Source organism: Myotis myotis, unplaced genomic scaffold, assembly GCF_014108235.1.
Source record: "Myotis myotis isolate mMyoMyo1 unplaced genomic scaffold, mMyoMyo1.p scaffold_m19_p_6, whole genome shotgun sequence".
NCBI lineage: Eukaryota > Metazoa > Chordata > Mammalia > Chiroptera > Vespertilionidae > Myotis > Myotis myotis.
The window spans coordinates 84,853,347-84,867,186 of record NW_023416368.1 but is presented as its reverse complement, the minus strand read 5'-3'; the positions used below and the strand labels follow the sequence as shown (position 1 = coordinate 84,867,186).

General features: G+C 54.1%; 1 protein-coding gene across 13 annotated transcripts in view; it reads right to left on the bottom strand.

Moving 5' to 3' along the window:
- DNM2 (dynamin 2) overlaps positions 1 to 13,840 on the bottom strand; it is an 87,353-nt gene that overhangs the window by 2,727 nt on the left and 70,786 nt on the right. For all 13 annotated transcript variants that reach the window (XM_036314639.1, XM_036314635.1, XM_036314636.1 and 10 more), the window contains 5 exons: positions 12,330 to 12,443; positions 6,535 to 6,644; positions 4,455 to 4,566; positions 3,482 to 3,649; positions 871 to 1,103 (listed from right to left, as the gene is read on the bottom strand). In XM_036314639.1, coding sequence (XP_036170532.1) covers positions 871 to 1,103; positions 3,482 to 3,649; positions 4,455 to 4,566; positions 6,535 to 6,644; positions 12,330 to 12,443 — 737 coding nt within the window. The remainder of the gene's footprint in view (positions 1 to 870; positions 1,104 to 3,481; positions 3,650 to 4,454; positions 4,567 to 6,534; positions 6,645 to 12,329; positions 12,444 to 13,840) is intronic.

The following is a 13,840-nucleotide window of genomic DNA, read 5'->3' as shown; positions in this document are numbered from 1 at the left end:
GTCGACTGGGATCCTCTGCTCACCCCCAAACCTGCTAGAAATGGCCACCCTCCCACCCCAGACCTACCTGTCCTTGGCTAAGGGCTCCTTTTTCCCTCTGACCTCAGTTCCACAGACTTTTACTCTCACTGGCTCTGCTCGGGCCTCCCCACCTCGGTGCTTCCTCCAATCCACCCTCCATAGTTGCAAATCCTACCAGAGCTTAGCTCTGCCCTATAAATCATGATCAGATGCTTCCAGAGGCCACAAGTCCCTGTCCCAGGTGCCCCACAAGCTATCCCAGGGCCTGAGCACCTGCTGCTCCCCCTCCTGGATGCTGTGTCCTCTCCCTACCTAACTCTGGTTCCCTGAGGTCTCGGCAGAGCTGGCACTTTCTATGAGATTTCCTTGACCTATCTTCTCCTACCACTTGCCTGACCTTCTACTGATTAGATTTCCCTGCCTGATGCTCTGAATTACCCACCCACACCAGAGTCTCATTTACATCCACAGCTCAGGGGTGGTCAGAGGGGAGGAGATTTGCTGGTTATGCCCTTTCTGCCCCTCCAGATCCTGTTCCACCCACCATTCTTAGCCATGCTCTGTGCCTGAGGAGGCTGACCACCCTGGCCAGTGTCACGCGGGCCTCTTCCCCTCTCTGGCTTCCATTTAGGCTGAAGCAATGGAAGGCATCAAGAGACAGTCTGGCCTTTAACCCTTCTCCCAGTCTCTTCAGGCTGAGGTGGGCTAGCAGTTCCCACTGTGACTAGCCCTGGGCGCTATGCCATCCGGATTGGGCCCCTTTACCCTGCCCACTCGTGGGCTCGGAGAGGAGCTAGGAACCTGCAGGCAGCAGCCTCTGCAGCAAGCGGGTGACCAGGCCTTACAGACCTGTGGTTGCTGGTGCTCTGGAGCCAGGTGTCATCAACGGGTGGAGGCACAGGTGTGGACACAGTGCTGGTGCTGATGTCCCCTATTATGTTGAGCGCTTCCTTCAGTGCGTGGTACATGCGCAGCATGTCGTCTCGCCGCTGGGCCTGCTCGGCTGACTCCTCCATGAGGCTGGTCTGGTCTGCCGATGAGTACAGGTAGGCCAGCAGCTCGTGGTGGATGAAGGCCTTCGTCTGGGACAAGGATCAGAGCGGTCAGAGCTTCCCACCAACCGACCATGCACTCAGTTGACCACTGAGACTGGCTGGAAAAGCATTCACCACAATAGAAAGGGCTTTCTTTGTCTTTCATTTTATTTTAAATATTTTTATTGATTTGAGAGAGGGAGAGGAAGAGAGAGATAGAAACATCAATGATGAGAGGGAATCATTGATTGCCTCCTGCACGTTGGACCAAGCCCGCAACCCAGGCGTGTGCCCTTGGACCAGAATTGAACCTGGGAGCCTTGGGTCCACAGGCCGATGCTCTTTCCACCGAGCCAAACCGGCCAGGGCGCTTTGTCTTTATCGTAGAACATGTATGATGTTTAAAACACAGGTGAGAGGCTCAAGGGAACCAAGAAGGAGAGAACCAAGATGGCAGCGTAGGTAAATGCCGGCCACTATTAGCAGCCTCCCACAACCACATCCAAATTACAACTAAAATACAGAACCATCATTCAGAGCTGCCTGAAATATGGCTGAATGGAAGTCCTACAACTAGAGAAGAAAGCACATTGAGACTGGCAGGAGGGCAGACACAGACAATAGGATGGTGAAGGCGGGGGCGGGCTAGAAGGGGACAATGGGGGGGAAAAGAGAACATATATAATACTTTCAACAATAAAGATTTTAAAAAGATATTTTTATTGATTTCAGAGAGGAAGGAAGGGGGAGAGAGACAGATTGAGCCCTAAACTGGGGTATTGAATGTGACCTTCTGACTCATAGGTTAGATGTTCAACCACTGAGCCACGCTGGTTGGGCATGTGCCCTTGACCGGAACTGAACCTGGGACTCTTTGGTCCACATGCCAACACCCTATCCACTGAGCCAAACCGGCTAGGGCCCATATATGCATTTTTTTTTAAAAATATATATTTTATTGATTTTTTACAGAGAGGAAGGGAGAGGGATAGAGAGTTAGAAACATCGATGAGAGAGAAACATCGATCAGCTGCCTCCTGCACACCTCCTACTGGGGATGTGCTCACAACCAAGGTACATGCCCTTGACTAGAATTGAACCTGGGACCCTTCAGTCCACAGGCTGATGCTCTATCCTCTGAGCCAAACTGGTTAGGGCCCATATATGCATTTTAAATTTGAGGCTGCAGAACCATCCTATCTAATAAAAGAGTAATATGCAAATTAACTGTCACTCCCACACAAAGATGGCGGTGCCCATAGCCACAAGATGGCAGCGTCCAGTCCTCTCAGCCCCGCTGGAGTCCTCCAGTTCTGGGGGCGGCCGCTGAGAGCAGGGCCCACTTGGCCGTCGCCAGCAGCGACCTGGGAGCAGTTAAGCAGGCCCCACAGACCATGCACGGTAGGGCCTGCTTGGCTGTCGCTGGCGGCGACCTGGGTGCAGCCAAGCAGCCCCGTAGACTGCGGACATCAGGGCCCACTTGGCTGTCACCCGCAGCAACCCGGGAGCAGCCAAGCAGGCCCCACAGACAGCAGAGAACCACGGGCAGTAGGCCTAAGCCATCAGTAGGACATCCCCTGAGGGCTCCCGGATTGGAGAGGTTGCAGGTCGGGCTGAGGGATGCGCGCCCCCCCGCCCCCATGCACAAATTTTGTGCACCGGGCCTCTAGTTTATATCATAAATCTCATCAATATGTGAAGAATATACCAGGGCACCCACAAAACTTCACACTGATCATCACTGAGAAGGAGACTGTGAAGAATGGAACAAAAGGGAAGGGATTTGGGATTTTTGCTTTAGAGCCTGTCATAGTTTCAGTTTTTATGGTCACAACACAAATCAAACCTGGTTATATAGCTTTCAGAGTATCTGCTGCAAAGCCAAAGGCCTGACGTGGGAGACATTAGTACAGCGGCATTTTATCAAAAACAAGCCTAAATGAAAGGCTTGCGAGCTCAGGTCAGGCAGGTAACACGCTGAAAGTAAAGGCGGCCTGGGCTGCAGGCCATCAGGAGGCCAAGGCTGCCAACACTAGGCTAAAGTTGAGGATAGGCTCAGTCTGACTTTAGAATCCCAGCTTCCACTTTTCTGAGTGTTGGGGCAGGTTTCTTGACTTCTCTGGGCCTCCACTTTCCTGTCTATAAAATGGGGATGACAGCAGTCCCTCTCCTATGGTTACTGTAAGACTAAAAAGATTAATTTAGAGAAAGTGCACACATGTCGTGCTAGCTTAAGTTACCTGACAAATGTAATGAACCCTGTGTGGCCTGTACCTTCCAATTTTCCAGAAGAAGCTGGAAATCCTGATTTTGATATTTAAAAGGTAGTAACTAAATTTTTTATTTTATAGTGTTTAGGCCAAATCTGGCTGTGGCCACCACTGACCCGTCGCTGTGACTGAGGCCCTGCAGGGCCAGATACTTACGTTGTTGATCATGAGGTGCATGATGGTCTTTGGCATGAGGTCGCGGATGGACTTGTTGATGATGGCCACGTAGGAGTCTACCAGGTTGCGAATGGTCTCCACCTGGCGCTCTAGCTGCGGGTCCATGGAGAAGGTGTTCTCCTGTACTCCACCTTCCTCGTTTTCTGCCTGCAAGGTGGGAGAGAGGTGGTGAAGGGTGACTGAGGTCTAAGGAGAGCATAGGGAGCCCCCCTTCTCTGAAAATTGCTTGCCCTGTCCCACCCACAACCAACCAACCCTCCAGGGCTGGCTCCTGATATCCATGTTGGCATGTGGCCCTGCCTGCCCCTGGACTGAGCTGCCCTGACCTGAGGTGACCATGGCCCAAAGCGGGTTAGATCTTCTTACTTAGAGACTGAAACAAATGTTAAGAATAACAATTAAAAAGAAAAAAAAAAAGAACATGTTAATTAGGGGATGTGGATAGCCATGTTCTCTCTACTTCAAGGAGAAGAGAAAACGTAGCAGATGGGGTCCTAGTCCCTACTCATCCCTGTCCTTGGCTTCAGCTGGAGAACCTTCTGGGCCCTGAGGACAAAATCCTCTCCACTTCTCTGTTTTGTGAGCTCAAGGGTGTGGGCTACGTGCCTTCAGAAAGTTGTGGTAAATACAGCCTGGAGATGACTCATCCTATTGAGATCCTAGCCCAGGGGTGGGCAAACTTTTTGACTCGAGGGCCACAATGGGTTCTTAAACTGGACCGGAGGGCCGGAACAAAAGCATGGATGGAGTGTTTGTGTGAACTAATATAAATTCAAAGTAAACATCATTACATAAAAAGGTATGGTCTTTTTTTTTTTAGTTTTATTCATTTCAAACGGGCTGGATCCGGCCCACGGGCCGTAGTTTGCCCACGGCTGTAGCCCCTTCCTCTCCCAGGCGGGGTCAGCTCAGCCAGAAGGGTGCTGGCCAGGCAGGGCATGGAGCGCCTCACCTGGTCCTTCTCAGGGTAGACACCAGCTCGGAGGAACGAGGCCTTCCAGCTGTCCACTTCCTCCTGGGACTCACAGGCCAGCTCGATCTGCCGCAGGTCCTTATAGACATTCCTGTTATGGGAAGAGAGGCACATGCTTGACCTTGACCGTGGGCCCAGATTGGGTGTAATGAGCTCTAGGGTCTGAGTGACTGGGATTCATATGTGACCCAGACACTCACGACCAGAGACCCCAGGATGGTAGCAGTTTCTGTACCCTATCCTGTCCCACAGGTGGGCATGGCTGAGACGGCCAAGCTGCTCAAAGTCTCTGCGAGAGACTTGGGTTTGAGGTGGGGCACTGTCCCCTGATGGAGCTCTGGCCAACTGGTGGTGAGTGAGGGCCTGGAAAGACTTACGGAAGGAGTGGTGAAGGGAGAGGCACGCCTTTAGTGCTCCTCCGACTCTTCTCTGATGCCCGCATCATCATTGGGCTGGCTGCAGCTTGGGCAGCCACCTTGGACAATGAGCAGCAAGGCTGAGGGATAAGGAGGACCTGGGCCCACATACCTGTGGAGCTGCCCCACTTGCCCTGGATGGTAAAGTCTTAATTTGATTTATATAAAAAAAGGAAACATCTATCTTGTTTCTGTTACTATTATTCTGGGTTTTCTAAACTCCTAAACAATCTATCAGGTAATATTTTCACAGGGGGACACGGGGCCAGGGTGGTGGGACAGTTGCCCAGTGTCACTCAGTCAGGAAAAGCTCCCCAACAGGTCTGTCTCCCTGCAGAGCTCAGGTTCTGCCACATGCCCCGCTAGGGATTCTTGGGCAGGGGAGGTAGGTGAGCCTCACAGAGCTATAAAGGTTTTTGGAGCCAGCTGATGGCCAAAGTACGTCTTGAGGGCAGTCCAGAAAAAAGGATAGAGTTTTTCTGACACAAAACAGGGGCTCAGCTGGAATTGGTGGTGCAGAGAAGCAATGTGGTGGTGGCCCTGGGGCCAGCTGGGATGTCAATCACCTGCCAGCTGGCTCAGGTGGTCCCTGGTTCCTGGATGAGGGTATGTGTGTCTTGGGGTGGGGTGGGGGGGGTGGCCTCCCTTCCTGAGTTGAGAAAAGTGCCTTTACTTGTGCTAAAGTCTCCCAACACACTATGGGAAGATTTACTGAGGGCCTCCTGGTCCCTTCCCCATCTGAACTCACTCAGGGATCCCATTCGGTCTGACTTTAAACACTATCCTGCAATCACAATTCCCCAATTCACATCCCTTCCTGGGGCTTGTTCCTAAATGCCACACTCTTTTTTTTTTTTTTTTTTTTAATATATATTTTATTGATTTTTTACAGAGAGGAAGGGAGAGAGATAGAGAGTTAGAAACATCGATGAGAGAGAAACATCGATCAGCTGCCTCCTGCACACTCCCTACTGGGGATATGCCCGCAACCCAGGTACATGCCCTTGACCGGAATCGAACCTGGGACCCTTCAGTCCGCAGGCCGACGCTCTATCCACTGAGCCAAACCGGTTTCGGCTAAATGCCACACTCTTATATCTACCCAGCTACCTCCCAAAACCCCACAGGCCTCTCTCCCTCTTCATGGCTCCTGTCTCCCAGCTTACCCTGCCTCCACCTTCCTCATCATGGTTGCTGGCAGCTCCCTCCCTGCAGGAGCTCAGGGTCACCAGCAATGCCTTTCTCTCCATATCCACCAGAAGTTTGGCCAACTCCCCCTCTATGTCCCTAAGCGCCACCCAGGTCCAGCCCCACCATCTCCCACCTGGATCAGCACAGTCTCTTGTTCCAGGTGCCTTGGGCTCCCGCCACCCCCCCATGTCTGTCTCCCATGGCCACGAGAGGGCGCTGTGAGCACCTGAGTCAGGTCCTATTCCTGTTTAGAACCCTCCAAGGCTCCTGGCATCATTTCATCTGTCTCTGCCCAGAGGGTCCTCCCTGACCACCCATGGCATCTTTTTCAATGGACTCTCTTTCTAGAATGTGATATGCCAGGGTAGGGACTATACTCATCAAGTGCTCAGTGGATGCTGCTGAATGACTGACTGAAGGAGTCTCCATCCTGGGGCCCCATGGGCACTCACCTCTGCTCCGTGTTGAAGATGGCAAAGACATGCTTGTTGGACATGAAGCCCTTCTCTACGTCACGGATTTTGAGGTTGTCCAAAGGCAGCATGTATTTCTTCTCTTTCTCCTGAGGGTGGAAGGGCAGGGGTCAGCCTATGCTGTTTAACTGAAGACCTGAGGATGACCGGGGCTGGGCTCCACTGCACGGACCACTGCCAACACCTGATGCTTCTCATTTTAGCTACGTTACTCAGATTAACTCACCCACTACTGCTGTTCACCCTGCCCCAGCCATGCTGGCCTCCTGACACCCCCTGAACATCCTGGGCAGGCGCCCACCCAGGACCCTTTGTACATCTGGGACCTCTGCCAGGAGCACTCCACGTCCGTGGCTCCCTCCTTGCCCCCTTCCGGTCTTTGTGTAGAGGAGACCCTGGCAACACCCGCCCTAAGCCCACCCCAACCTCCCGCAGACCCCAACTTCTTTCTCCTTGATGCTTCCCCTCACAACACAACTGTATATCTTGCTATTGATTTGGGCTGCCGTCTGTCACCGGACAGACTCCTCAGCTCCAGGAGGGCAGGGACTCCTGTCTATTTGGTCCCTGCTGACACACAGTGGATGCTCAAAGCTGGCCAGCTCTGACTCCACCCAGATCCACTTCTCCCCTCCAGGCTGAGGGAATGAACTAACTCAGCTACGGCCTCATAATGAGCCCGGAAGTGAGTTACCACTATGCTCCCATTTACAGAGGGGAGGGAGACAGAGGCACTGAGAAGGGCAGGCAGGGGATCAGGGGCAGGGCTGGGATTTCAGATGATCCAGGAGCTGGAAAGCAAGGCCCACTGAACTGACGGATGCCCACTGAGGAAGTGCCCCTGGGGAAGCAGCCCTGGAGCCCAGTGCTCCCCACCATTGTTGGCAAAGCACCTACAGGGCCAGCGCATCATTGTTAGTTTTCACAGTAGCCAAGCCATGTGTGCGCATGCGCTTGCACACTTTAACTGGGTTTTCACACCAGGAAACCAGAGCATGGTGTCAGGGTTCCCCAGCTCCCATGCCCACATGACCCATGGCAAATCTCGAGAGCCAATGTGAAGCGCTCCTCCTTCATCAGCTCATGAAACCTTCCACCATCCCTGCCAGGGAAGCTTTAGGCTCAGGGAGGGAAGCTGGCTGCCCAGGGCCACACAGCAGGCAGCATGGGCCACAGAGGGACGTGTGCCCCAGACCACGCTCTCGTCCCCATTCTCCCTGCCTTTCACCTCCTGGCGACTTTGGAGACCTGTCTCCTCACCCAGCAGTTCACTTCTTTCCACCTGTCTTATTGTCCCTGTCTGCCAGAAGGCCCCAGAACAAAGCCCAACATGGCTGCTGCTTCCAAATTCAAGAGCAACCCGTGACGGAGGGGAAGGGGTCAGGGGCTCCCTCAGAGTTTCAAGACCACAGACAGGGAGGCAGGAGCTAGTGGCCAGCTTGGTGCCAAGCATGGGCTGTCCTTGGGCACTGGGAGCTCAGACCTCTGCCCCTCCCTGCCCATGTGCCCCCGGGCAAGCCACTTCCCCGCTGTCTATCAAAGGCAGACAGGAGCCTTGCCCTCCTTGTGTGAGGTGAGGGTTGATACTTTATGAGAAAGTACTGATCATGTGCCAACCCAGAGCCAGTGCTTACAAGACACCAGGGTTTTCTTTTGTCTGTGTCTCTCATGCTCCAGGGTCAGCCTACTAGGCTCTGGGCAGGGAGGAAGCAGACACAGCGCTTCTCCAGGCCAAGCTGCCGGGAGGCAGGGAGAGGGGCCCAGTGCCCAGGAAATGGGACACACACACACACACACACACACACACACACACACTTCAGGCTCCAGACTTGGAGCCCAAGGGACAGAGTGTGGTGAAGACAGGGTGCACCCGTTGTCCCAGGCAGTTTGGGGGCTTTAGAAGAGAACAGGGCAGGAGTTCCCTGACTGGAAGTTTGTGGAAAGGCCTTCACTGCCCCCACCCTGCTGTGTCCTGAGGCAGGAAGCTTCTAGTCAGCTGGCCAGGCCAAGTAACTGAGTCACAGTCCTTTTGGACCCCGAGCGAGACGCCACATCTGGAACTGTTTATAGTGTGATTCCACCCAGAGCACAGCGGCTGCCTTCCTGATGCTGCCGGCGCACGTACACACACACACACACACACACACACACACACACAGCCGCTGTGTGTGTGTCTGTGTGTGCGTGTGCGCCCGCCCCTATCCCGACCCCCAAGGAAAGCGTCTCCCGCACGCAGAGGCCCCGGACCCAAACCCTCCTTCCCACCCACCCCCTCCTTAGGATTTCCTGAAAACCCACAACTTTCTCCAGACGCACGCCAGCCCAGCCCTGCCACGTCAGAAAAGCTAGAGCGGACTGTCACGGGCGCAGCAGTGGCTTCCTCGCCTGCTCAGAGGTGCCGAAGCGTGGTGGCCCTGTCGCTGCCTGGGGGGCCCACGGGACGGACAGCCAGCCCCGCCAACCCAGTGTTCAGACTACCTGTTCAGGGGGCTCTGAATGTGTACAGTAGTCTGCACATTGGTTAGGCTGGGCTTGGGCCAGCAGCACGTCGGGACAGGGGCCCCCCAAACTTGCTGCCACCCCCACAGAGAGGCAGACCTGGAGGTGAGTATTATTGCCCACCACCCTGTTTCCCACCGGGGTGGAGACTCAGATGGAAGGTTCTGGAGTCCAGAAAAAGGGTTTGGGTGGGAGGAAAGGCTCCAGGAAAAGGCAGAGGGAGCCCTGATGCCGGTCCTAAGGTTGGGGGGCCCTGGCTGAATCACCCCTCCTATACCCACCTCTTGCAGTAACCATCTCTTGTTTATTTTTTTAAATAAAGAAATACAAATGTCTTGCCCCTCTCTGAGGCTTCTCTAAGGAGCCTGGCCCTGGGGGTGGCCACCATGTGTGACTCTGAGGGTCCCGGCTGGAATCCTAGCTTGGGCGGAGGCACAGGATTTCACTCCTGCCCCTCCCGATCTGAGCCCGCTTTGTGTCTGGGGCACACACAAGGCCCCTTTCACAGGCCTGCTGGTTCTCATTACCACCGGCGGGCATTCGACCCTCCTCCCAACACTTCCCCTGCCTCTGGTCTGGGGCCCCAAGGGAGAGTCTGGGGCTCCTGCTTTCAACCCCCAGGTGAGAGGTAAACGAAGGGCCTGGCCTTTCTTCTAGTTCAAGAAGAGAATCTCTGAAAACTGGACTTGCAATGGTGGCGAGCAGTGAACCAGCCTAGGGGTTGGGCCCAGAAGCCCCTCTGTAACTGCCCACGGGCGACACCAGGCCCTGGGACCCCGAGCCCAAAGGCGGGACCAGCCCTGAGCTTGCCTGACAGCTGACGAACCACAGAGCAGGCTGGGTTTCAGACGATGGGGGCGGAGAGGGAAAAAATGCGAAGGCGACACCCCACCCCTCACCCAGCCATTTTAGTGCTGATGTGGCCACCAGGGTTCCTTGAGGAATGCCTGGTCTCACCCTCCCCCCGCATCCAAACCCTATGAAGCTGTGGGGTCCTGAACAACTTGTTTAAAAAACAGCCACCCAGACAGGGTCCCTCCCTTCAGTGGACTCAGAGCTCCTGAGGTTTCCAGAACATTCCAGGGTGAGTATCTGGACTCATGTGGGTGGGATGATTTCACCCCCAAACACGGTCCCTTTTAGGAATCCACATCCGGCCTGGGCTGTGGGGCTGAGGTGTCTCTCGGGTCAGGGCGCTTGTGCCCTCTACCCACCCACGGGCCCCCTCTCTGCTCTGTGCCACGGGGAAGTCACTGGCTGGAGGCTCAGCTTCCTCACTGACCAAGTGTGAGGAGTCCCTGAGGGGAGGTTACCCTCCACGGGTGGCCTAGTGGGCGTCATAAATAAGAGCCCCCAGGGGCCCCAGCAGCGCGCTACCTGCCTCGTCTCTGACCCGGGTGGAAATACGCAGTTTGGCCCAGGCCTGGCTGTCATCTGCCAATGAGGCCTCCTATTGGGCACTTCCAAAGGGGGTCCTCCCAATTCCCCAGGGGAGGCCCCAGGGCTAACCTCTCCTCTGAGGGCACCTGGGCTGGGCCGGGGGCTATGCCATCCCAGATAAGCAGGACACACAGGGGCCATGTGACTAGACTCTGGGCAGGAACACCCGAGCAGGGTGATGTGTGCATGTTCTTCGTGAGGCCCTTGTTGGGGCTGCTGGAGGCCATGTGGTGATGGGCGTGGGGCAGCCATCGTGGACAGTGAGGGGAGCCCTGTGTTAAGGCGGCAACGGGAAAAGAGAAGCCGACGCCCTGGTCAGCCTGCATCACAGGGCCACCAAATTCACCAGGGGCACGTGAGAAACAGACTTCTGTTTGGGGAAGTGCCTTCATTTGGGGCCTGTCACAGACACACAACACTGCCCTGGCCAACAGAGAGAGCCTACGGGGCTCTCCGAAGGCAACCCAGGAAAAGGACAGAAACACAGCACTCCTGCTGGTAACCCCTTGGCCCATCACAGTGGCAACAGGACCCGCAGGAGTGGCTTCACTCCCAGGCCGCTAAGCCACAGTTATGTTGTTCCATTAAGATAATAAGCAAAGAAATGGGCCACTCCGGATGGGAAAATGGGCTAGAGCCGTGGTCGGCAAACTGCAGCTCACGAGCCACATGCGGCTCTTTGGCCCCTTCAGTGTGGCTCTTCTACAAAATACCACGTGCGGCCCTAACCGGTTTGGCTCAGTGGGTAGAGCGTCGGCCTGCGGACTGAAGGGTCCAGGTTCGATTCCGGTCAAGGGCATGTGCCTGGGTTGCGGGCACATCCCCAATGGGAGATGTGCAGGAGGCGGCTGATCGATGTTTCTCTCTCATCGATGTTTCTAGCTATCTATCCCTCTCCTTTCCTCTCTGTAAAAAATCAATAAAATATATTTTAAAAAAACAAAACAAAACAAAAAAAATACCATGTGCGGGCGCACACGTACAGTGCGATTGAAACTTCGTGGCCCATGCGCAGAAATTGGTATTTTGTGGAAGAGCCGGTATTTTGTGGAAGAGCCACACTCAAGGGGCCAAAGAGCCGCATGTGGCTCGCGAGCCGCAGTCTGCCGACCACTGGGCTAGAGCATAGACAGAGGACGGACCTGAAGAGCAGCGCCTCCCTCCCTCCCCGCCCCCTGCTCCCTGTTCATGGAGACAGCAGCTCAAACAGCATGCAATACTGCTCCCTGAGGTGCTCCCCGCAGCTCCTGGTGCTATTCCATGAGGCCTCCCTCTGTCCTTCTGATCAGGACAAGAAAGTGTGTAATGTTCTAAAGACGACGCCATGGCTCAGCACCTCACAGTGGGTAGGGGCCATTCATTCTACTTCACAGGTGAGGAAACGAAGGCCCAGAGAGGCTAAGGGCTTGGTTGAGCCCATATAGGTTGTATCCCATGGAATCCCAATACTCCAGCAGCCTGGCTGTAAGCCTGAGTCCCTGACCCCAGGCTGTGTTCCCTCTGAGAGCCAGAACTTCCCCTTGCTATGCCTTTGGAGGCTGAGGTCTGTTTCCAGCCCACCAGTGGCTCCCTCCCCCATCTTCCTTTCCTCCATCCGGCTGGACCCCACAGGGCCCATGGAGGCTGGGATATGATGTGTGTTGCCTGGGACACCCTCCAGCCTTGGCTGTTACCATCCTAATGGTGACCTCTGAGGCACAGTGGTAATCAGGAAACATTTCTTGAATGAACGAGTCAGTGAATGAGTAAACAAATGAATGAATAAGTGAGTGAGGGAGTGACAAGTGAGGGGTCACTATTCTTGCCCTTTGGCTCCAGTTCTGCCAGCCACTCACCTCCTCATCCTTGTACCAGGACAGAGATTCGGCCGTCAGCACAAACCAATACTCCTTGGAGCCGCCCTTCATGAGGCTGATGTTGTTGATGGTCAGCCAGCCCTTGCGGATCACCTGGAGAGAAGGGCACAGCTCAGTGGAGGACCCACCGCCCAGCCCAGCCCACCCCCAGCACAGCAGCCAGAGCCCTTGCCCCCAGCAGGACAGGAAGCCAGGGAACAAGACAGAGACACCTACAACTCAAAGACAGCCAACCTGCCCTGGTTGGGTAGCTCAGTTGGTTCGAGTGTCAGCCCAATACATCAAGGTTGTGGGTTCGATCCCCAGTCAGGACACATATAAGAATCTACTGCCCTAGCCGGCTTAGATCAGTGGATAGAGCATCGGCCAGTGGACTCAAGGGTCCCAGGTTCGATTCCAGTCACGGGCACATGCCCAGTTTGTGGGCTTGATCCCCAGTAGGGGACGTGCTGGAGGTAGCCAGTCAATGATTCTCTCTCGTCATTGATGTTTCTATCTCTCTCTCCCTCTCCCTTCCTGTCTGAAATCAGTAAAAATATATTAAAAAAAAAAAAAAAAAAAAGAATATACCAATGAGGCCCTGTCTGGGTAGCTCAGTTGGCTAGAGCAGCATCTCGATATGCCAAGGTTGTGGGTTCGATCCCTGGCCATGGCACATACAAGCCAATTAATGCATAAATAAGTGGAACAATAAATCAGTATTTCTCTCTCCCTCTCTTTCAAATCAATTTTTTAAAAATATATTTTAAAAAATCAAATAGCCCAGCCAGTGTGGCTCAGTGGTTGAGTGTCGACCCATGAACCAGGAGGTCATGGTTTGACTTCCAGTCAAGGCATGATCCCCAGTAGGGGGCATTCAGGAGGAAGCTGATCCATGATTCTCTCATCATAGATGTTTCTAGCTCTCTCTCCCCCCCTCCCTTCCTCTCTCTGAAATCAATAAAAACATTTTAAAAAATCAATCAATCAATGCATAAATAAGTGGAACAACAAACTGATGTCTCTCCCTTCCTCTTTAAAATTAATCAATCAATAAAAATTTATATATATAAAAAAAAACAGCCAACCAACTTCATCTTGACCCAAGCACTTTCTGCTGGAAACCCATATGGGGCACTTGGGTGGACAGTCACTGATCCCTCACATGCCTGGGGTTAGGATGAGTTAGCACAGGTGGCAAAGGTATGCCTGCTGAAAGGGGCCCCGAGGAGGGACCCAGGCTTGTGTGTGCAGCCACACAGCACGTGACAGTGGATGATCGCAATTATCTTCACGAGACATGGGCATGAGGGATGCCCTTGGGCCCTGCCCCTCATCCCCTCTGGAAGGTCAATGGAGGACTGGAGGAGTCACCCCCACAATGAAACAGTTATTTTATCTTTTCAGGAGCCAAGCGGCAGAGGCTCATCAACTCAGCCTTGACTCTGCTGCCTCCTCTGTTGGCTCTGACAGCAAACCAGGACAGGTGCTCAGCGGGCACAGGTACCTGC